General features: G+C 48.9%; 3 protein-coding genes across 5 annotated transcripts in view; 2 read left to right on the plus strand and 1 right to left on the minus strand.

Annotated features, from left to right (window-relative positions):
- Positions 1-562: 562 nt before the first annotated feature.
- On the minus strand, positions 563-4,976 carry LOC136718121 (BTB/POZ domain-containing protein 2). Its single transcript, XM_066695752.1, has 9 exons — positions 4,303-4,976; positions 3,590-3,709; positions 3,300-3,456; positions 3,020-3,125; positions 2,705-2,902; positions 2,329-2,521; positions 2,137-2,224; positions 1,898-2,044; positions 563-1,793 (listed from the first exon to the last, which is right to left on the minus strand). Exons 1-9 carry the CDS (start codon positions 4,899-4,901, stop codon positions 1,632-1,634), a joined length of 1,770 nt encoding a protein of 589 aa, XP_066551849.1. The 5' UTR covers positions 4,902-4,976; the 3' UTR covers positions 563-1,631.
- Positions 4,977-6,093: 1,117 nt separating this feature from the next.
- Positions 6,094-10,746, plus strand: hmg20b (high mobility group 20B). 3 transcript variants are annotated; one of them, XM_066695770.1, is made up of 10 exons: positions 6,094-6,160; positions 7,106-7,162; positions 7,292-7,436; positions 7,546-7,749; positions 8,188-8,308; positions 8,430-8,476; positions 8,564-8,639; positions 8,822-9,037; positions 9,185-9,317; positions 9,421-10,746. In XM_066695770.1, the coding sequence occupies exons 2-10, from the start codon at positions 7,122-7,124 to the stop codon at positions 9,431-9,433; spliced, it is 996 nt and encodes a 331-aa protein (XP_066551867.1). In that variant the 5' UTR covers positions 6,094-6,160; positions 7,106-7,121; the 3' UTR covers positions 9,434-10,746. The 3 variants fall into 3 exon arrangements, with proteins under 3 accessions (XP_066551867.1, XP_066551869.1, XP_066551868.1); XM_066695772.1 differs by having other exon boundaries at positions 8,433-8,476; XM_066695771.1 differs by lacking the exon at positions 6,094-6,160 and adding an exon at positions 6,181-6,380.
- A 1,654-nt stretch (positions 10,747-12,400) lies between these two features.
- unc13a (unc-13 homolog A (C. elegans)) overlaps positions 12,401-21,150 on the plus strand; it is a 37,350-nt gene continuing 28,600 nt past the window's right edge. The window contains 9 exon segments of the mRNA XM_066695913.1: positions 12,401-12,422; positions 17,467-17,496; positions 17,725-17,824; positions 18,887-19,004; positions 19,130-19,253; positions 19,391-19,461; positions 19,632-19,686; positions 20,276-20,305; positions 20,457-20,670. Coding sequence (XP_066552010.1) covers positions 12,401-12,422; positions 17,467-17,496; positions 17,725-17,824; positions 18,887-19,004; positions 19,130-19,253; positions 19,391-19,461; positions 19,632-19,686; positions 20,276-20,305; positions 20,457-20,670 — 764 coding nt within the window.

Below are 21,150 nucleotides of genomic sequence, written 5' to 3' on the forward strand. Positions count from 1 at the left end.
AATGACCTTGGACTCTAGCTGTACCTACACCCTCTCTGTAGGGGGTACCTGGTGTGTTCAGTCCCACAGGTGCTAGTTTACAACATACAGAAATTACCCCTTTTTTTTTTTTTTACACTGAGAGGAAGGTCCCAAATCTCCCACTAGGCACATCCACACTGCTGAGTTTGGTGATGGCTGTTCACTGTGCCACCTGTTGGCTGCCATTTGGTGTCCTGTTGCCTCAACCAGCTTTCTGATTGGTTAAGAAGTGTTCAACAGCAGCCGGTCATAGAGCTTGTATTCCAGTGGATGAAAGTACATCTTTGTATCTTTGAGTTCTGGGTCTGTGGGAGCTCTTGGCTGAGATTCATTGGTTAATGACATGATTATGCAAATAAGGTGTTGCTTCTACACTACAGATGCATACATTGTGAATGAATCTTCCATTCCTTCAGCCAGCACATCTTTTACGGGTGGGTGTGGGGATAAATGGCTGTATGTTTTGTGAATGGGTAGGTTAATCCTAAAACCACTACAGATATAAACTGAAGTACGGTGTCAATCACATAAGGAGGCTCCAGACATTTAAAGATGTGTTTAATGTCTGCCATGAGTATTTACATTTTATTTCAAGCACACATAAAAGCATTTACAAAGGGACAAGATAATACAGAACTGGGAGCACATCGATCTGCGCAATACTAGCTCGATTTGTACATTCATTGGTGTTCGTATATTCACTTTATTCATTAGTTTCTTTAATTTATGGATTTCTTGATGCATCCAGGCGGGATCAGATGAGATGGAGAAGAATCGGAGTTGGTTTCTGCTGCTCCCTCCCTGGCCAGATCAGTTCAGTTCAAGTTTTTACTTTTTCTCAAGTGCTATGATGGGAGACGTCAGGATAATTTTTTTTGTATCCCTCCCCAGCCCCCTCAGTTGGCGGTTAAAGTTGCTCATACACACGGATGTATTAATTACAAGAACTGCAGTGATAACGAGTCATCTTTTAACGTCTTCAAGGCATGCGCTGCAGCCCACTGGGGGCCACAGTTACAAACACTGCATTGTGTCACATTTACACAGTATTTTACACAGGTCAACCCCCGCCCTCTCTCAACCCCCACCAGGCACATCTGTCCACCTCTGGGGACCCCTGTGCCATACCCAGAGCAGGCCGGGAAATAAAAACGAGCAAACGAGCGGAGGGGGGTGGGGTGGTGTCGGCGAACCTCGGGGTTAGAGACCCTGCATGCCGTCACCGTAAAGCGCAGAGTGTGGGAGCAGCCCCGGTCAGAATCGGCACATGTCCCTTAACCTGGGGGGGGGGGGATGTAATGTACAAGGTCAGGGGGTCGGTCACTGTGTACAACGCAACCCTTGACCTCCCTCCCCTGTCCTCCATCCCTTGCTCCCCCTCTCATTCACTTACTCACCCTCCCCGTCCCATCCTCGCTCTCTCAGTAGTCCAGTAACCTGACCCACCCCTCCGACCTGACACCTATGGCTGACCTCTTGCCACCAGGGAGGTCAGCTTGTTCAGCGAAGTGCAGGACCCCCCCGAGGTCAGCCATAGGTCACCACTGCGCCGGGGAGGAGGGGGCGGGCGTTGGCGGGAGAAGGGCGTGGGGAACAGGGGTCAGGGGTCACTATGTGTAGAAGATGATCTCGGGCACTTGGCCGTCCTCCACTGAGGTGCCGTTGTTGTTGCCAGCGGCGTAGCAGAAGGTGAAGCAGGTCTTGGCGCCGGTGGACGGCGACTCGTGGGTCACCTTGCGCATCCCCTTCGTGCCGTAGTGAGAGTCTGGGCCCTGGGGGGCGGGTAGACAGACACCCGGGTCAGAACCAAGAGTGGACACTGAGGCGTTGGACGTACACACAGACAGACAGACACATGCAGGTGGCGGTGTCTTACCTTGAGTGTGGCACAAGCGGTGTAGTTGACGTTGGGCAGAACCTCCACTGGTTCTTTGAACATGACCCGGAAGGTGTTGGCAGAGCCGTCACAGCTGAAACCCGTGTCATTCTGACCCAGGACTGTGTTACTGTCTGTGTGGATAATCTGAGGGAGGGAGACAGTTAAAACGCAGGTAGAAACACAAAACACACGCTACACACATGTACTACACATACACACACGCAGCACAAACGTACCTGGATGTTGACCTGGTAGTCTGTGGGCCCATGTATCGACCCGTACAGCCCGAAACCCACCACGAAGATCCGCCTGTTCACTGAGAACCTGAGAGAGTGAGAGTGAGAGTGAGAAATTGCTTAATTGGCCTAGTGATCTATTCTCCCTCTCCATTTCCCTGCCTCTCCTCCCCTCTCCTCTCCTCCTCTCACCGGATGCGGTCACTGGTGCCGCTGTAGCCCCAGCGACTCTCCACCTGTGCAAAGCGGGTGATGCTGCACTCCTTGCCCCGTAGGCAGCAGCGTGGCCGGTCGATGAACTCCACCCGCGGCTTGGGGTTCACCGTGAAGTGCAGGAACAGGCTCACCACCTCACGGTCCGTCAGGATACCCGACTGGGCCGGGCCTGCCGAGGAGGGTGGGATGATGGAGTGAGAGAGATTAAATGACACAATGCCTGAAAACACTCTTTGACTGTGACAGTGTCCAACAGGTTCACTGACACACACACACACACACACACACACACACACACACACACACACACACACACACACACACACACAGATGGGGGGGGATGTTGTATTACCAGCTGCAAACTCCTCGATGGTCATGAGGGGGAACCGGATGAGGGCGAGGCTCTTGCCCAGGACACGCCGCTTGTTCTCGGGCGTCGGCTGCAGCTGCTGCCGCCCTGCCTCGGCCTCGGCCCAGCGCACCGCCGCGCCAAACAGACGCACCTCCCGCACCCCCAGCGTGTCGCGCTCCAGCACCGCCACCAGCGTGTCTGAGAGCGAGAGAGAGGGGTTAAGCGAGGCTCGTGTGGCGTGTGCAGTCTGCCACATGTGGTGCGTGGCATATGGGTAGTTTGCCGTGTTTGTGGCAAGTGGCGTGTGCTGCTCACCCAGGTCGATGTCAGTGAAGCCCTCGGCTGTGATGGCGTCGGCCGTGTTCTTGTCAATGTTCTCCAAACACAGGCTGGCCAGCTGCGGCTCGTCGAACAGCCGCGCCTGCAACACGCCATCAACACGGGTCAATACCACACTAACAACACAGGAACAACAAGGGTCATAAGTACAGGAAGACTACACACAACAACATCCCGGGCCAAAGCACAGAAACACTGTATATAACACTGTATAGTGCAACACCACAATGCAGACAGACAGACAGACAGACTGTACCTGTGTGAGCAGCATGAAGGCGTTGTCAGCTCTCAGGTTCTTCTTGAGGAACTCCACGCAGTGCGCTTCCAGTGCCGGCACTGCGTACTTCTTGGCGGTGTACAGCGTGGTCATCACCGTCTCCGGCCCGATCTGCACCTCGTCCGAGTAAAGGAACCTGCAACACGCACAGAGCACAGCTGGACACACGCACAGCCACACACTTGCAGGTCACTCAGTGCGTCAGTCAGTCAGTGTTTCTGTCAGTCATTCAGTCAGTTGGTGTGTCTGAGTCAGTAAGCGCGTCTCACTTCAGCAGGGCGAGGAAGGCTGCGGCCTCCACGTCAGGCAGCTCGATCTCTGTGGAGGTGGTGGCCATGCCCCCATTAAACATGGCATCAAACACCGCACTGCCCACGGCCAACACAAACCTGCCACAGAGGGGGAGAGGGAGAGAGAATCAAACGCTGCGCTGCCCACTGCCAACACAAACCTGGGGGCTGCTCCGGATTTAACAGAGAGACACTGGGCAGTGATTTCACTCTGTGCGGCTGCAGCTCCCAGGACAGGCCTGGCAATACAGACACATGACTGCAGTGGAGTGCGCTGTGACTGGTCCCTTTTAATAATAATAATATAATGACCCAATGACAATACCAGCACTATTTGAGTATTGTTTTGCAAGGAACTTCAAGGAAGAAGATCTTGAAATGACTGTCTAATGCACTATTTTGGAAACACTTTTAAATGATCGTCATAACAACATGAACAATAACAATAACATTGCAACATAACAGGGATATCGTCTACTAATATAAGTAGGTGCATTATTATTATAAATCATAACAATCAAATAATAATCATGCAAACAAACCTACGGTACAGTAGCGACTGAAAACAGACAACCGGGTACGTCTAGCACAACAAGAGAGGGAAATCGCATTATTATGAACAGCTACGCACGGCTGTGACCTCTACCCGCTGCACACAGCCCTGCGCCGCGGACACGGAGGCGATGGCTCACCGGTGCGCAGGTATCCTCTGCACGCCCATCCCCTTGCCCACCAGGAAATGCACATCGCTGAGCACCTCGTTGTTGAAGAGAAAGGCGAACCGCTCCTTGACGGTGCTTTTCGTGGCCTGCCAATTATACACGGGCTCCCGGTACACCAGCACGGCCGCTGCAGCCGGGGCGGAGGGCAGCGAGGACGGAGTGACGGGGGCGGTGGTGGCTGTTGTCGCGCTGTCGTTGCCCACGGAGGCCGCAGCCGCCACCCCAGCCCCGGCGCTCTGAGCGGACGCCGACTGCGAGGAAGCGTTCTGCGTCGCCGGGCTGGACCCTACTGCCGCACCGCTGCTTGAGCTGGGGCCTCCAGGCTGGGGGTTGGCGTGATGGCCGGGCGCTCCCCCTGCGGCTGCGGCTGCGCCCGCCGCCGCTCCCGCCGCCGCCTGACCCCCGGTGGTGTTGGCCGAGGCCTGAGCGCTGTTGCTCGGCTGGACGTTGCCCAGGGGGCCGGGGTTGGAGAAGCTGAGACACGGAGCTCCGCCGGCGCTCCCTCCCGCAGCCATCTTGGATTGAGGGCACTGCGGGGCGAGCTGGAATAAACAAGAACAGCAGCGCATCCCCGCACGGCCCCGCACGGCCAGGGAGAGAGCCAAGGCGGGAGGGAGAGGCAGGGTTAGGCTCCCCGTTCACTCAGATATCGGAGTTTATTTGTGTTAGAAGTTTAAATATCTTATGTGTAACTGTGTCTGTTTCCCTCTTCCTAGCCTATGCATCAATGGCATGCATCACAAAATATTATTATTATTATTATTATTATTATTATTATTATTATTAATAATAATAATAATAATAATAATAATAATAATAATAATAATAATAAACTATTACTCATAAAAAAGTGGAAAAATAGAGGTTTGTGTCCAGCATTTTCTGCAAACATTCTGTCTGTCATGTGTGTTTCTTTACACATCTCTGTTTAACTCAGTTTGATCAACTGACACACTTTCCTCTCCAGGGGTGAATCCAACCCTGAGAAGATATCATTGGTATATAAACATATTATTTTATATATAAAATCATCCTCATCCTCATCCTCAGTCTCTCCACTAGCTCCAGTGCAGAATGAAGGCCAGACTATGTCCCCTGTGCTCTTCTTCTTGTTCTCCATCTCTGGGGGTCCACTCCACCACCCCTGAAGCCCAACCCTGACCTGTGTGTTTGTCCACTCTGTGTGTCCAGCCCCCATGGCCACAGTTACCTGTCCACTCTCTCAGTGTCCCTCACACACCTGGGCTGTTTTTGGGACCTATTTATATACATGTAAATAAATAGACCTTAACATTATTATTATTATTATTATTATTATTATTATTATTATTATTATTATTACTTATGAATAATGTGTATAAAAAAAAACTTTTCACAAAATCTTGACAAATTACAGTAATTAGCCTACTGAATACAACAATATACAGTAAAAGTCCTCATTACAGTAAAATCAAGTATAAAGAGACGTGTGTGTAACACTGCTTTTTGAAGATGTGACAGATAGGACCATGTTCAATCTGATTTCAATATAAATATATGACTTCCCCTTTAAGAGGCAATTAAATGTGATGGAGAGGAAGCAATGGCGACAGAGCGACAACACAACGGAAACTGTTAGCGCTGTGATTGACGGCGGATAATCCAATGGCAGGCGAGCACTCCTACCACCGACCAATAAACTATTGAGGCTAACTTTCGGCTCTGTGGATATCAGCCAATCACGCATTAGGATCTCCCTGTGAGCCAATCAGGAGACTGGGGCGGGTCATTAATGGTAGTTTGGTTGAGGGGGCACCGAGAAAGAGAGAGACGAGCAGTATAATCGGAGGTAACTGTGAACTTTTGTGTTTTGTTTGTGGTCTGTAATAATGAACCCGGTTTCCCCACAGTGCGATGTCCGGGAGTCGAGGGCGGCGGTCTGGCCGCACACACAGCCCGTGTGAAGGCGGACGGAGGAGGGATCCGAGGCTTTTGTTACCGTGGTGCCAGTGGGACGGGTTAAGCCTCTAATAATGAGCTAACCAACACTACTAATTACAACAACAGCTGTAATAATAATACTATTCATTGCATATATTAATATATAACAGCTGTTTCTATGACATATGCTGTTTTCAACATTATTGTTGTTAATTATTATTATTATTATTATTGTTATTATTACAAATTGTTATTGTTACTGTTAGTGTAGCCCGCATACAGCCAGTATAATAGGGGCACACAGGTTTGAGGAATGTTACTGAGCATGCGCAGTGTCCCGAGTTTATGCCCTGGCCCCTGTCCGGGGTTGTGGTGGTGTGAGCTTTGGTGTCGCAGCGCATATGTGTTGGTCTGTAATATGACAGGCTGTGACCTAATCAGGTGTGTATGTGGGAGAGTGAAAGTGAAAGTGGATGTGTTTGAGACAGAGTGTGTGTGTGTGTGTGTGTGTGTGTGTGTGTGTGTGTGTGGGTGGGGGTGCAGTCTTTAATGCCTTTATAGTTCTTTAATCACATAGCTGACAGGCTGGCTTTACTGCTGTTCGTCCACACAAACAGAAGACTGATCTCAATCAGGACACGCAGACGACAGACATGCACTGTATCTCTGAGATACAGCCACAGGAAGCAATAGTTTCTATGTAACCAGGTTAGAGAGAGAGAGGAACAGGGAGAGGAATGAAAAAAGAAGTGAACAAAGGAATACATTGAGAGTGGGGAAGAGAGAGAAACTGAGAGAGAGGGATACGGAGAGGAGTGTGGCGTTAATCCTGGGCTCTGTGTTTGTCCGACAGGTTGTGTGACCCGGACATGTCCCAGAACACTAAACACCAGCACGGCGGCGCTGCTGAGTGAGTACAGCACGGGGCGGGCTGCACTTTATTTTATTAAACTTAAATAGGAATTTCAAGTTGAAGAGTCTTTGTTTCTGTCAGTACTTACACTTCAATTTCTTTCTCTCTCCCTCCCTTTCTCCTTAGCCCCCCTCGGAGCCCTGCTCTGAACGGGGGGGTGTTTATCGTGGGGGGGGTGAAGGTGGAGCAGGGCGAGGGGGGGCCCCACCACCTCACCCACCACTCAGAGGGAGCCACAGGCAGCCATGCCGTCCGCACAGCTGAGGAAGAGGTCAGGACACGCTGACTGGCTGACAATCTGACTGGCTGACATGCTGACTGACTGGCTGACACGCTGACTGACTGGCTGACACGCTGACTCTGCCCTTCTCCCTGTCCAGCCTGTGAAGAAGCGAGGCTGGCCAAAGGGGAAGAAGAGGAAGAAGGTGCTGCCCAACGGCCCCAAGGCGCCGGTGACCGGCTACGTGCGCTTCCTGAATGAGCGCCGGGAGCAGCTGCGCGCCCAACACCCTGACCTGCCCTTCCCAGAGATCACCAAGAGACTGGGGGCCGAGTGGAGCCACCTCGCCCCCCCTGACAAGCAGGTACAGAGCCGGAGGGTGGGGTTGAGGGGGGGGGGTGGAGACCGAGACTGAGGGGCTGAGAGATGGAGATACAGAGTATAAACACTGCTTATACTCTCTGTTTTTTATTTTTACCTTTTAATTGTTTTTTTACTTTGTCCAATGCATTTTCAGTTATTTTCAATGTATTTGACTTTTATGTTGGTGAGCAGTTTTTGCTTTTATCACGTTTGTTTAGTTGTTTTGGGCACTTTTAATTTGAAGTTAATTGTTTTATTGTTTGTTAAAAATCACAAAGATTTTAATTTTTTTTAAGTGATTTTAAGGATTGATTTTTAAAGATTTTAATCATGAGTATTAAAAAAATTGAATTGTTTTTCTTTTATGCAAAATGTAAAATACGATACCAAATAAACAGTATACTCTCTGTTCATACTGTCCCTATGTGTCCCTGTGCAGCGGTACCTGGACGAGGCGGAGCGGGAGAAGCAGCAGTACGTCCGCGAGCTGAAGGAGTACCAGCAGAGCGAGGCCTTCCGGCTCACTGCGGCCAAGATCCAGGACAAGAAGGTCAAGAGAGGTCAGCCCCGCCACACACCGCTGGCATTCTAGTTGAAGCGGGGATGTCTCTCTACAAATTCGGTAACTTTCCCCGTCCCTCCATCTCTCCATCTCTCCTTACTTATTTATTTTTCTTCCAGAAGAGCCCACATCTGTGATCATCAACGCCTCGGGGTCGGGGCAGAAGGTAAACACTGAGCGAGGGAGCAGCGATGGGAGGGGAGGGGGCTGTGTTTATTGAGCAGCAGTGTCTGAGTGTCCGTCTGTCCCGCAGGGCGTTGAGCTGTCCGACCGCTTCTGGAAGTTCGACGTTCCCATCTTCACGGAGGAATTCCTAGACCAGAACAAAGGTAGCTGGGAATTGTCCTAGTGTGGTGGTTGCTGTGTGCCGTGCGTTGTGTGTTATGCTCCGTGTGTCCGTTAGTCGAGTGTGTGAGATGCAGTTATGTGATGTTGATGCAGAGTGTCTGTGTGAGTACGTTGTCAGTCCTTTCTGACACCTGCTTCCCGTCTGACCCCCGACCCCTCTCAGCGCGGGAGGCGGAGCTGCGGCGGCTGCGCAAGGCCAACGTGGAGTTCGAGGAGCAGAACGCCGCGCTGCAGAAGCACATCGCCGACATGCACAACGCCAAGGAGAGGCTGGAGGCGGAGCTGGGCCAGGACGAGCGGCGCACGCAGGCCCTGCACAGACGCCTGCTCTCCATCAGACACTCCCTCACTGCCAGCCTGGCCTCCGTGCCCCTGCCAGGTCTGTACACTGTGTCTGTCCCGCCCCTGTGTCCTCTCGTCTGTCTGTCTCGCCTCTCCCTCCCTCCCTGTGTCTGTCTCTTCGCTATAAGTGACTGTGCAAGATTGTGATTCTGAGTGCAGCCTGTCCCTGCCCCCCCCCCCCCAGGCTCTGGAGAGACCCCCTCCCTGGGTACACTGGACTCGTACATGAGCCGCTTGTGCAGCGCCCTGGAGAGCAGCCCCCACGAGCACCGCGGCCTGGTCTCGCAGCTGCAGGACGTGCTGGCACATCTGGACAGGTGAGGTGCTCACACACCTGAGACAGACCGCTGTCGCTGTGGCCGCGCACACCCGAGACCATCTAAATTCCTCTCCTCTTCCCCCCTCTGCTTCTCTCTGCAGTGACAAGCTGTGAGTGGACCATGTGGGCTCTTCCTCCTTTCCTCCCTTCCTCCCCTCCACATCCTTCCCGTCTCCTGCCCTGAACCCGGCAGTACCATCCTGTAAACCGGAGGGAGCGTTCTCCACAGCAGTGGGAGAATTCCAGTCCGGTCCTGGTGGGTCGCAGGAGGCCTTTCTACATCAATATCTGCATTCAGACATAGGAAAGGACTTTAATTGCTTGAGTTAATTGAATAATTGGTTCAATTAACTGATTTTGGAATCTTAAGAGCTCTCTGGCTCGCCAGGACTGTTTACCAAGGACACTGGTATAAATAACACACACATGATGTAGACGCTGTGGTTGTTGGTGCTACTGTGTGCAGTGAGGGGAGAACAGGCGTCTGTTTGTGTGTTTCGGTGAAGGAGCCGCCCCTCTCGGCTGCCTGGCCTCGCAGCGATAACGATAATCAGTAATCAATAATCGGTAATCAGGTTGTTGTTTCGTTTTTTTGGGCGGTGGGGTGTTGTTATCGGTCCAACACTAAGATATGAAGACAGGCTTTTAAATATACATGTAAACAATTGTATTCTTCACCACTCCCCCGCTCTCTTTTTACAGGTGCAGAAAAGAGAGAGAGAGAGAGAGAGAGAGAGAGAGATTAATAGAGTGGAGATGCAACTGAAAAAAGACATTAATTTAAACATAGTCTATCAGCCTTTGCTATTGGGGGTGAGTCCGGCAGGGTTCATGTGGGTCTCTTTGTCGGTCAGTCAAACCACTCTATGAAATTGTACAGTTTCTTCATTTCTATTTATTAATTTTATTTATTAATTAATTTAGCTGTTGTAGGGTGGCTTTAAGAAGCCAAACTAAAAATACTTTCCTGAATATACATGAATTAATTAATAAACAAAATCAATGAATTATTTTACAGGAATTCAGCTACACATTTTGCCTCAGATTGCTTTAACCCCTCCACCTCCTCCTGCCACACACACTATTTTTCTCAGATTTTTTCAATCAAGTGATTAATTCTTGACTGTTAATTGAATCATGTCATGATGTTTATGTTGCAGCTGTAGTTATTCACATTGGGTAGTAGATGGGCAGGGAGGGGATGGGGGGCGAGGGAGAGAGGAGGGTGTATAACTAGTCTATTGATAAAGATCTGCATGCATTTATTATTCTCATTTTTTAATTATAATAATGACCATTATTGTTTCTGTTGTTATTTAACTTTTGTACCCTGGTGACCAAATTAAGTCATTGAGTTAGTAATACTGGAGAAATATCAGAACTGAAAGCTAACATATAAAGCTAAATAAAAACATTTTGGAAAAATATTTTTGCCTCTGGTGTGGGTTTTGTCTTCCGGATGATTCTGAGACTGGCTTGCTTGATAGACTGTTATGCTCACCGGCCTTTCACACCGTCTCCGTGGGCAGTTCCCCGTACTCTCCGCCAGGTGGCGCCCTCTCCCTTGGCTCCCACTGCGGCCTCTGCTGCGGCGACGGGGGAATCCGCACCACCCAATTTACTTGTATGCTCACTTACTGTAATTGAGCACCATATTCAATTAGCATAATGAACTCTATAATTAATCATTAGTAGCCCCGTGGAAGGGTGGTGCTGAGGGCGGGCTTGCTCTCTGATCGGTGATTCATTGATAACGGATCCAATTCCATAATGGAGCGGCTGCTTCTATTCTCGGACCTGCGGTGAAGTGTTGGACGGGAGGTGGTGCAGAAATCGGCAGAATGTACTTTGCCCCCCCCCCATTGCTCTCTCCCTCTTTCTTTTTATTTCTGACTTCCTCTCCTTTACTACCCCTCCCCGCATCTGTCCTCCCTCCCTCTCTCTGCCTGACTTTCTCTCCATTACCCCCCCCACTCCCTCCACTCGTCTCTGCTTCCGTGTCCCCCCCACCCCCGCTCGTCCGGGAAGCGCGGTGACTCACCGGATTTCACAGATGGGTGCTGCGGATTTTCCACACGGCACAGCTGGACTCAGTCCCAGACAGATGAAGGAATGAATGAATATTGATTTATTGATGTTTGATCAGAAATGCAGCCACCCGTGGAGCTCCTATTTAAATGTTAACACTCATAGCGCTGTCATTGATAAAAAAAGTAAAGTGTACTCTAAGTAGACGCATGGATAGATACACAGATGGACAGATAGGGGACCTAAACTAAACGGCCATGCATTCTGCAGCACTTCTCCTGCAACACTTAACCGCAGACTCACACTCTATAATATCCTATAATTAATAATAACTATACCCAACTATTATTTATTCTAATAGTGTTTGTGTTTGCTATAGACTACTTCATAGCTGACTTGATACTGCTTCTACTACTATTACTCCAGTACAACTACTAATAGGAGCTGCCGACTTGTCAACACGATAGTTTTCGGGTTCTTTAAATAAGATGAATCGGTACATTTTGTAACATTAAAAAGTGCACCTAATTATTCCGCACCGGGTGAAGCGAGCGCTACGCCGAATCGATGCCGTGACGTCAGGCCCTCGGTGGGTGTGGCGGCTCTTATTTAACCTCCTCACCGCGGCGTGACGTCACGGCAGGCAGGCAGGCGCTGTCCTCCGGAGTGTGGTGCTGAAACAAGATGGCTGAGCGCCGGAGAGGGGCGAACTGAGGCGACAGAGAGAGACGGAGACAGAGGAGACAGACAGAGAGAGAGAGAGAGAGAGAGACTCAAACTGAGTGAAACACCGACACCACAAGTCCTACCCTATCTCCGTGCGAGCTGACACACATTATATTGCAATCACTGCTGATGTATTTTTCTATTACAACATTTTGATTTATACATATATACAGTATACACTAATATATCTGTATATACACACCAGTAAATCAGTCGTTGTGGTGGAGGCGCACAGGCTGGGACATCAATCCCCGTGGAGGTCCAGTGCGGAGCGAGCGGGCAGCGGGCAGCGGGGGGCAGCTGGCGCCCATCACCCGGTCGGCGGAGATGTCACTGCTGTGTGTCGGAGGTAAGCGCCGTGCCCGTCCCTCCGTGCGTGTTTCATACCCGGGCAGCCAGCTGTGCGTGCAGCCTCCTCGCTGGAAACATACGCAAATTGCTGACCGTGTCTTTTCCTTCCCCTCTTGTATTTATTGATATATTTCAATATTGGCGTGGCATCGTTAACATCAGCTTTATTTCAGTTTCCCGTGCATGCCAGTGGTATTATTGTAGAAATTAACATTGCTGATGGTGTGTGTGTGTGTGTGTGTGTGTGTAGATGGACACATAGATTGACTATAGACCTGGCCGGGTTACTTGGCTAGTTTAGTGGCTCGATTGATATGCTGCATGCTCTTATATAATGTATATATGTATTGTGTCTGTGTGTGTATATGTGTGGATCTGCTCTCATATGTTTGAATGCGCATTGGAAGTCAATGCAGACTATAGCCGAGCGCTGCAGGGCTGTGGCCGGCGGGGCTCACACAGTGTTTCGCCAACGGGGACATTATTAGGTTTATGATTTTAGGATCGTTATTATCCTGATTGTAGGGACGGTGAGCGGGGGAGCGGGGTGTGAGTGTGAGACAGGACCCCCAGTCACTGTGACTCACAGGCGCTGCTAACCGCTGTTCGGTGTGGCATGGGTGGCGTGGTGTAGTGGGCTGTTGTGTCGTGTCGTAGCGGGGGATCCTCTTTCTCAATCTGCCTCCCTCTCTTCCACCCACACCCCTCTTCTCAGCCAAGACAGGGGTCTAGCCCGGACTTTCTCTTTAGGGAATCCTCGGGGTGGGCAGAGGGGTGTTGTCTGTTGGAGAACGTGGCATCGTAATTAATGGATTATTATCAAGCGTAATATCCCTGTAATTTCGTTCTTCATCATCTTCATCATCGCCTTCTTCATTGTATAATTATTCTTGTGATTATTGAGAAGCTAGACTGGTTGTAGATTGCAGTCTGTACAGAGTCTTAGATTTGGAGTGAGATTGATAAGTATATCTATATATGTGCACCCAGCATCAGTGCATTGGCGCACGGTGTGTTTTCTCTACAGGTGTCTGAGTCGAACCGAACTGAGCTAAACCAGCTGTTTTGATCGGTATAGCGACCGCAGGCTGTGCGCTGGCTTACAAACACCTGTCCGTGTGAAACAGACCAGCTGCCTGCTGCGGCTTTGGTGGCTATTTATGGATAACGAGACACAGAGGCAGCGAAAGTAAAAAACGGAATTTATTTTGTGTATCGGAAATGTTCGCTGTCTCATCTTGTGGGGCGTTATTCAGGAGAAAAGGTGCCAATCTGACACAGAAGCATCGCAGTGCTGTAATCTGAATGCAAAACCCAGCCTGCAATAGAGACGCAGGGAAGTGTGTAGAAATGGAAGTTGTTGAGTGAATGTCAATTTAAGAGGGTTTCCCGAAGTTTCATTCTCTGCTGGCACCGCCAGCCGGAATGGCTGGTTTGGTGTTTTTTGAAGCACCTCCATTGCAGCCGAAGCAGTGAATTTAATAAAATAAGACATTTTAATGTTGGTCCCGCACGGCACACAGTGTATTACTGCTGTATATTGTTACAAGACTGAATCGTGACAGTATCTGGCTCTAATATGTGTCTGCAGAGGGTCAACTGCAAACAGTGTTTTTATATCATAATTAAAGTCTCAAATTAATAGGACAAATAACTTTGCATTGGTGGATGTACACTACCTCACTGCACTACAGTATATTACACGACACTGTTATACAACACTACAGTACTAGAAAACCTAGAATATTTATTCTACAGCTGAACTGAACCTGCAGTAAAAAATAAAAAACAGCACTCAAGAATAATTAAATCCTTTAATATGCAAATATGAGCCCAAAGGAAAACACAGAAAAAGTGTGGGCTGAGGGGTTGAGTCCAGTTGGGTCGTGATCCCTCACAACACGCCACTTTACTGTGTTTTTACAACAGTACACCACACTACACTTTACAGTGTCTATACTGGACTGTGTGTGTTGTGTGTCCCTGTCTGTTGTGTGTGTGTCCGTCTGTGTGGTGTGGTTTAAGTTTATAATGATTATAATTAAGATTATTATTATTTATCCCTGTTTTGTATAATGGGGGATGCGTCATTCCAAACATCTGCATCAGTTTCCGCACAGATCCCAGGCTGTGGTTTATTGTGAATAGAGCTGAGAGGAGCGTGCTGTATTCATTCAGAAAAAAAAAAATAAATAAAAAACCAGTCGCAGACGCCCCCTCCACCCCCCTTCATCTCTCCCTCTCTCCTCCCTCTGCCTCTCTCTCTCTCTCTCTCACTCTCAGTGAGAAGCAGCGGTGCCAATGCTCATGAAAACAAGCTGCTGTTCTGCAGAGAAAGCAGCACTGGCTTCAAATACATGGAGCCATTTATCACTTTACCACCCCTTTTCCTCCCTCTCTGAATTCCTGCCCTCCTCCCTCTTTCTTTTTTTAAATCTGTATTTTAATACTCCTTTCTCCTTTTTCAGCACCCACTCTCCCCCATTCTCCTCCGGTTGCCCCTGTTTTTAGTGGTTCTATTCAATCCGTCTTCAGTTTCGCATTCTTCCCTCTAAGGTTCTTATCATTCTTACCCTTCTGTCATTCTTATAATGTTTACATAACATTTTTGCATCAGACCTAAATTAATGACATACTAATTAATGACATACATTATTCTACATATTCTTGCTCATTCAGGTAATTTGGTACTTAATTAAATGTAATTATTTTTCTTTTTTCTGTTTTTCCCTCTCCCCCTCCTTCCCTGTCTGCCCTGTGCAGTCGGGCGCTCATGAGGTCTGGGTGCTGGCGGTGGGCTACTGTTTTTTCACACTGACGCGCCGGCTGTGATTTGTTATTTTCAGCGGCTCTTTGAGCAGCAGTTTCCTGCTCTGTGTAATTCAATTCGCTATCCATTGATCTCCCAGTAAGCATCGATGTGCCGCTTCACAGTGAATTTTTCTGATGTGATGTGAGCCTGGGGCAGCTTTGATTATCTGCAGTTTATTATTATTGTTGTTGTTATTATTATTGATGTTATTATATAATTATCACATGATTATGATAATGATAATAATGTATTATTCACCTCTCAGTGAAAACCCCCTTATTCCAGACGTCTTACAGTTGTCACAAAACAAACTCACTTCAAGAAACAGGGAACAGTTAGAGCAGGGAAACACTGTGATGCAGCCCTGCCAGGATGTCACATCCGTGTGGCCGTGGGGGGCCCTGCTGGGGGTCTGTGTTTGATGTGTGGAGCTACACTGTGCAGTTCAGTGGGCTGCTCTGTAAATCGCTGAGTCTGCTCTCTTTCTTTCAGAATTTAGGACATGGCTTACGTGCGTCAGTCGCTATGTATATCAGAGTGGCTTTAAAAATGCACACTAGTCATAATCCAAAACTGAGCTGTATAGACAGGAGGTGGCAGGGGGTGGTCTGCAGTACAATGTTGGAAAAAGACTGAGTTCCTGATTTTCTTTTTTATACAAGAAAACGAAGCAGAGGAGAGATGTGGAGTGGACTAGCGCCATTTGTGTTTTTGGATAACAACAAAGCAAGTCTGGGGTTCCTGTGTGTGGCATCCCAGAAGTTGGTTGACCACCCCAATCTACACCTCTGACCCCACATCCCTCTCCTCTCTCTCCTCTCTCTCCTTTCCTCTCTCCTCTCTCTCCTTTCCTCTCTCCTCTCCGTTTTGCAGCTTGGTGGTTATTTTTAGTGGCAGGAGTGCAGTGCGCTACTCCGCCTGCTGCCTCACTGAACAGACAGATTAATAGAGCGAGAGAGAGAGGGAAAGAGGGAGAGAGAGAGAGGGAGAGAGACGGGGACTGAGCACGTGCCAGAATGCCACATGGCAGTAACAGAGCGTGGGCGTGTGAGAGAGATGAGAGAGAGAGAGAGAGAGAGAGAGAGAGAGAGAGAGAGAGAGAGGTCGAAATAACCAGAGGAAGAGAGAGCACAAGCGAGTGAGAGAGAGATGATGGGGGAGGGAGGTGATAAAAAGAGAGGTAGGGAGAGAAACTTTTTTCTCCCCTCCCACCCCATATTATTCCTGTGACTATTTATCTTTGGTATCTCCCTCTGTAAATGCTTTGGCAATACATCATATATGGCATGCCAATAAAGCACCTTGAATTGAACTGAATGATGGAGGATGGAGGAGGAGAAGAGACAGAGAGTGATGAATAAAGGAGGTGAGAGAGAGAGAGAGACTGTGTGATGGATAAAGGAGGCGAGAGAGAGAAAGAAGATCCTTGTGTCTAGCCTCCAGTCTCCTGAGTGCCACCTTGCAATATACATATATACATGTATGCACCTACTCCTTGCCACCAGTCCTGTGTGTGTGTGTCAGTGTGAGTGTGTGTGAGTGTGTTGACAGATTAGGGCGATCTCCTGAGAGGGGGTTTTAATCCTAGGGGTTGAATAGCAGTGCCCCCGTGGAGGTGGGTGGCTGGGCATCACCAGTGCCAGGCATTAAATATGCAGGGAGAGCTGGCGCCGGGGCTGTGTCAGGGTGCCGCTGTGGGAGAACACATCCTTTAAGAGAGCAATTGAATATGGATTCCCCCTCCACTCTGGATCTTACCGGGCCCGTCTCCACTGTGTGCCAGTCTGCCGCCCTCCTGCCTCTCCACTATAGCTCTACAGCTCCCAGCTGCTCCAAGATAACCAGTCCAATCCACCCCCCCACTATGCCTTCTCTCTCTCTCTCTCTCTCTCTCTCTCTCTCTCTCATTCTCTCCCTCTGTCTCTCTCTCTGTCTGTCTTCACTGTTATCATGTGGTCCAGCTGGTGAGAAGGGATGCCGTGCATTTTCTCTGCTGAAGAAGCTGCCCTCTGACCCCTCACTCTGTGGGCTTCAGTGTTGCAGCATCACTCTGATATGCCAGCCTGTCAGGGCGGTCAACGTGGTCATTGTGCACGGGTCAGATTTCTCACCCTGAATCCTGACTCTTGGACGTCTCTGAGTCACGGAGAGCCTTGAGTGTCAACCGCCTGCATCTCTGCCCCCACTGATTCTCTCTCTCTCTCTCTCTCTCTCTCTCTCTCTTTTGCAGTGAAGAAAGCCAAGCTGGATGGAGCCCAAGGTCAGTCACTCTCAATACAACAATACAACAACACAACACCCTTTCTCCAGACACAGCTCAGACACAATTGTTATTGTTATTATTTATTAATTAATTAATTTATTTATTTTCCTGTTGTTGGATTGCCAATGTGCACCATTTTTAATCAACTAGAGCTTTGTAGATGATAAACAAAAGCCTCACTTTGTGTTACTAACTATTGTACTCCTCTCTCCCTCTGTGGCACAGAGAAATTCAACACCTATGTGACCCTGAAGGTCCAGAATGTGAAGAGCACCACCATCGCAGTGAGCGGGAGCCACCCCTGCTGGGAACAGGACTTCATGTTGTGAGTGACACTCTGCCCTCGACACACTAACTCAATCTTTGACACACAACACACTGATTGACTGGTTGACTGACTGACAGACTGATACCTTCAAGGTAGCTGTGCACTGATGCTTCAATCAGGCTGGTAAGGTAAGGTCACACTTATAGATCACCTTTCTATCAATCATTAATGTGCAGAGAGAGAGTGAGAGTGCAAGAGAAAGCATTAGAGAGAGAGAGAGGGAGTGAGAGCACGAGAGAGAGAGAGCAGGAGAGCGAGAGAGCGAGAGAGTTAGAGTGCAAGTGAGAAACAGTGAGAGGGAAGTGTTGATGCTGATGACGCAGTGAGTGTGTTATTATTAGAGCTGACACAGTGAGAGGGTGACGGGCAGGCAGGGCTGTGTGCTACAGCAGGCGCTCACCGCTCGGATTATTACTCACCTAGGCTGTACTGTTCTGCTTTTATCTTTTCTTCCTGCTGATCTTGCTCAGCCACCGCTGCAGGCTTGGCAAACACCGGCCTCTGAGACCCCTCTTTGGTGTTTTATTTTATTTTATGTATTTATTATATTAGCATATTATTTATCTGTTTTTCCTGGGGTAGAACTGTGTGTCTCTGGGAACACTGGAGGCAAAGTTGAATTTATCAAGGTGTACATTACTCACTGTGTGTGCGTGTGTGTATGTTAACACTCTCTCTCTCCCCCTCTGTGTCTCCAACCTCTCTGTGTCTCTTTCAAATTCAAATTCAAATTTAAAAACAAGCATGTACAGGGAGGTCCAGTGCTGAAGTGCCACAGGATATAGAGAACAATAAATCCCCCCTCTCAAGTCAATTCAGTTAAATTCATAAGCTTTATTGGCCGGACTAATTGACAGTGTTGCCAAGGCATTGACAGATGTGTCCAGCGATCAGGAACAGGGCAACGGGGAACCATAAATTCAGCAATTATACATTTTACACTTTAACATGTATTTACAGACATTTAACATCAAATTGTTGTATACTCTCTCACCCTCTCCCTCTCTGTCTCTCTCCTTCTCTCTCTCTCTCTCTGCTCCTCTGTCTCTCTGTTTTCAGTGAGATCAATCGGCTGGACCTGGGGCTGACGGTGGAGGTGTGGAATAAAGGACTGATCTGGGACACCATGGTTGGCACAGTGTGGATCCCTCTGCGCAGCATCCGACAGTCCAATGAGGTACGGCCCCCCACATCGTCCCCCCGCCACCAATACTGTGTGCGTCTGCTTATGCCTCTTTATGCTGCAGTTGGAGTGCTAAGGGGGTTGTGTCTCTGTCTCTGTCTTTGTCTGTCATCCAATAGGAAGGCCCCGGGGAATGGTTGACCCTCGACTCGCAGGTCATAATGACGGACAACGAGATCTGCGGCACCAAGGACCCCACCTTCCACCGCGTGCTGCTGGACACTCGCTTCGAGCTGCCACTGGGTACGATATGCGACTTCTACTGCTATTGCTTTTACTACTGCTATTACTAATAATATTGTTATTACTATCTTATTACCTTATATGAACCTGTGGTGCAGTGTAGTGCTCTGACCTCTTTATTTTTGCATCTGTTTCAGATATCCCTGAGGAGGAGGCACGCTATTGGGCCAAAAAACTGGAGCAGCTGAATGCCATGAGAGACCAGGATGTAAGTCACTTTCTCCACTGTCATGTTAAAACCCTTTACAAATGTATATACAGCAATAAACAAAAATACAGATTCAAATACCAATCCAGCTACAATGGAGACCGCAATGTTTGGTGTGGTTTGTTGTATTTACCTGTGCAGGTGAGTGTTTACCTGTGTGTTTGTTTCAGTACACCTACCAGGAGGAGCAGGAGAGACCGCTACCTGTCCCAGGCACACAATGCTGTGAGTATCCTCTCCCTCTCTTTTCCTCTCCCTTCATCCCTCCATCCCTCAATCTCTCTCTTCCACGGTCTTTTCTATTTCGTCTGTTTATCTCTCTCCCTCTTTAACTTCCTCTTGGTCTCTCTTCCTAGAGGAAGAGAGGAAGAGAAAGAAAGAGTCTACCTCTCTCTACATCATGCATTCTCTCTCCCTCTCTCTCTGTTTCTGTCTGTGTCTCTCTTGCTCTGTCAGGCTGTGATGTTGTGTTGGTAGCTGGACTGTAGCTCTTACTCTAGATCAGTGGTTTTCAAACCGGTGCTGCAGTACCCCCTGCCCAGCTGGTTTTTGTTCCAACTGAGGTCTCAATTGCTTAATGGAATCCTTAATTGACTTAACAAAGCAATATAGCATTCAATTAAGTAATTAAGACCTAGGTTGGAACAAAAACCAGCAGGGCAGGGGGTACTCCAAGACTGGTTTGAAAACCCCTGCTCTTGATGAATGCACATGTGTAGACATGTTTGAGGGCGAGGTGAGCAGTGCTGTGCTTGTCACGGGAGGCGGGGGGAGAGCGGCGCCGGCTGATCTTGTGCTCTCTCCTCTCCCGCAGGTAACTGGAGTCTATGGGGAGACCAGCAGAGTGAGTGCATCATTTTATATTTCGTAATTGTTATATGTGTTGCTTTATATTTTGTGCCCGGTAGAATTTGTTCAATCAATCGATCAGAAATAAAAACAAGAGCAGTGTCTCTAACCTCTGTCTTCCTGTCTCCCGTCCCTGGGGTGGTCAGACGATGACCCTGACAGCGCGGTGGACGATAGGGACAGTGACTACCGCAGCGAGACCAGCAACAGCATCCCGCCGCCCTACTACACCACCTCGCAGCCCAACGCCTCGGTGCACCAGTACCCCATGCGGCCCCCGCACCAGGGCTCGCACGACTCCTACACAGACTCCATGCAGAGCTGCGACCTGGATTACGCCGACCACCGCCGGGCCATGAGGTAAGCCTGCCCCCCCACCCCCAAGAAATGCCGCTGCTCCCGACTCTGAGGAGTTCATCTGACTCTAGCTGCCCGCCCCCCCGTCCTCCCACAGCTCTGCACCACATGCAGCAGATTCTGATTCTCAATGACGTATTTGATTTTTTTGATTTTTTATTTTGATTGGGAATCGGCCCTTTTGCGGTGGAGGGTGTGTGAGAATAGGTGTTTTCACCCCCCCAGTAGCGCTCTTTGAACACAGCCAGACAGCGGTGCCACAAAGCTGACAGCTTTTTGTTTCTCATTTTCTTTTAAGTGGATTTTCTCATTGCTTCTTCTAAACTTCTTAATTTACCTTGGTGTTGTATCCAAACCCTATAGCGACTTCTAACACTGTTTACAGCACTGCACTTGAGTCCTATAGTGACCCCTGTCTCTGTATGCAAGCCGCGCAGTGAACCCTAACACTGCAACATGAGCTTTTCAGGGAGCTCTGACTCT

Source organism: Amia ocellicauda, chromosome 22 (assembly GCF_036373705.1).
Source record: "Amia ocellicauda isolate fAmiCal2 chromosome 22, fAmiCal2.hap1, whole genome shotgun sequence".
NCBI classification, from domain to species: domain Eukaryota; kingdom Metazoa; phylum Chordata; class Actinopteri; order Amiiformes; family Amiidae; genus Amia; species Amia ocellicauda.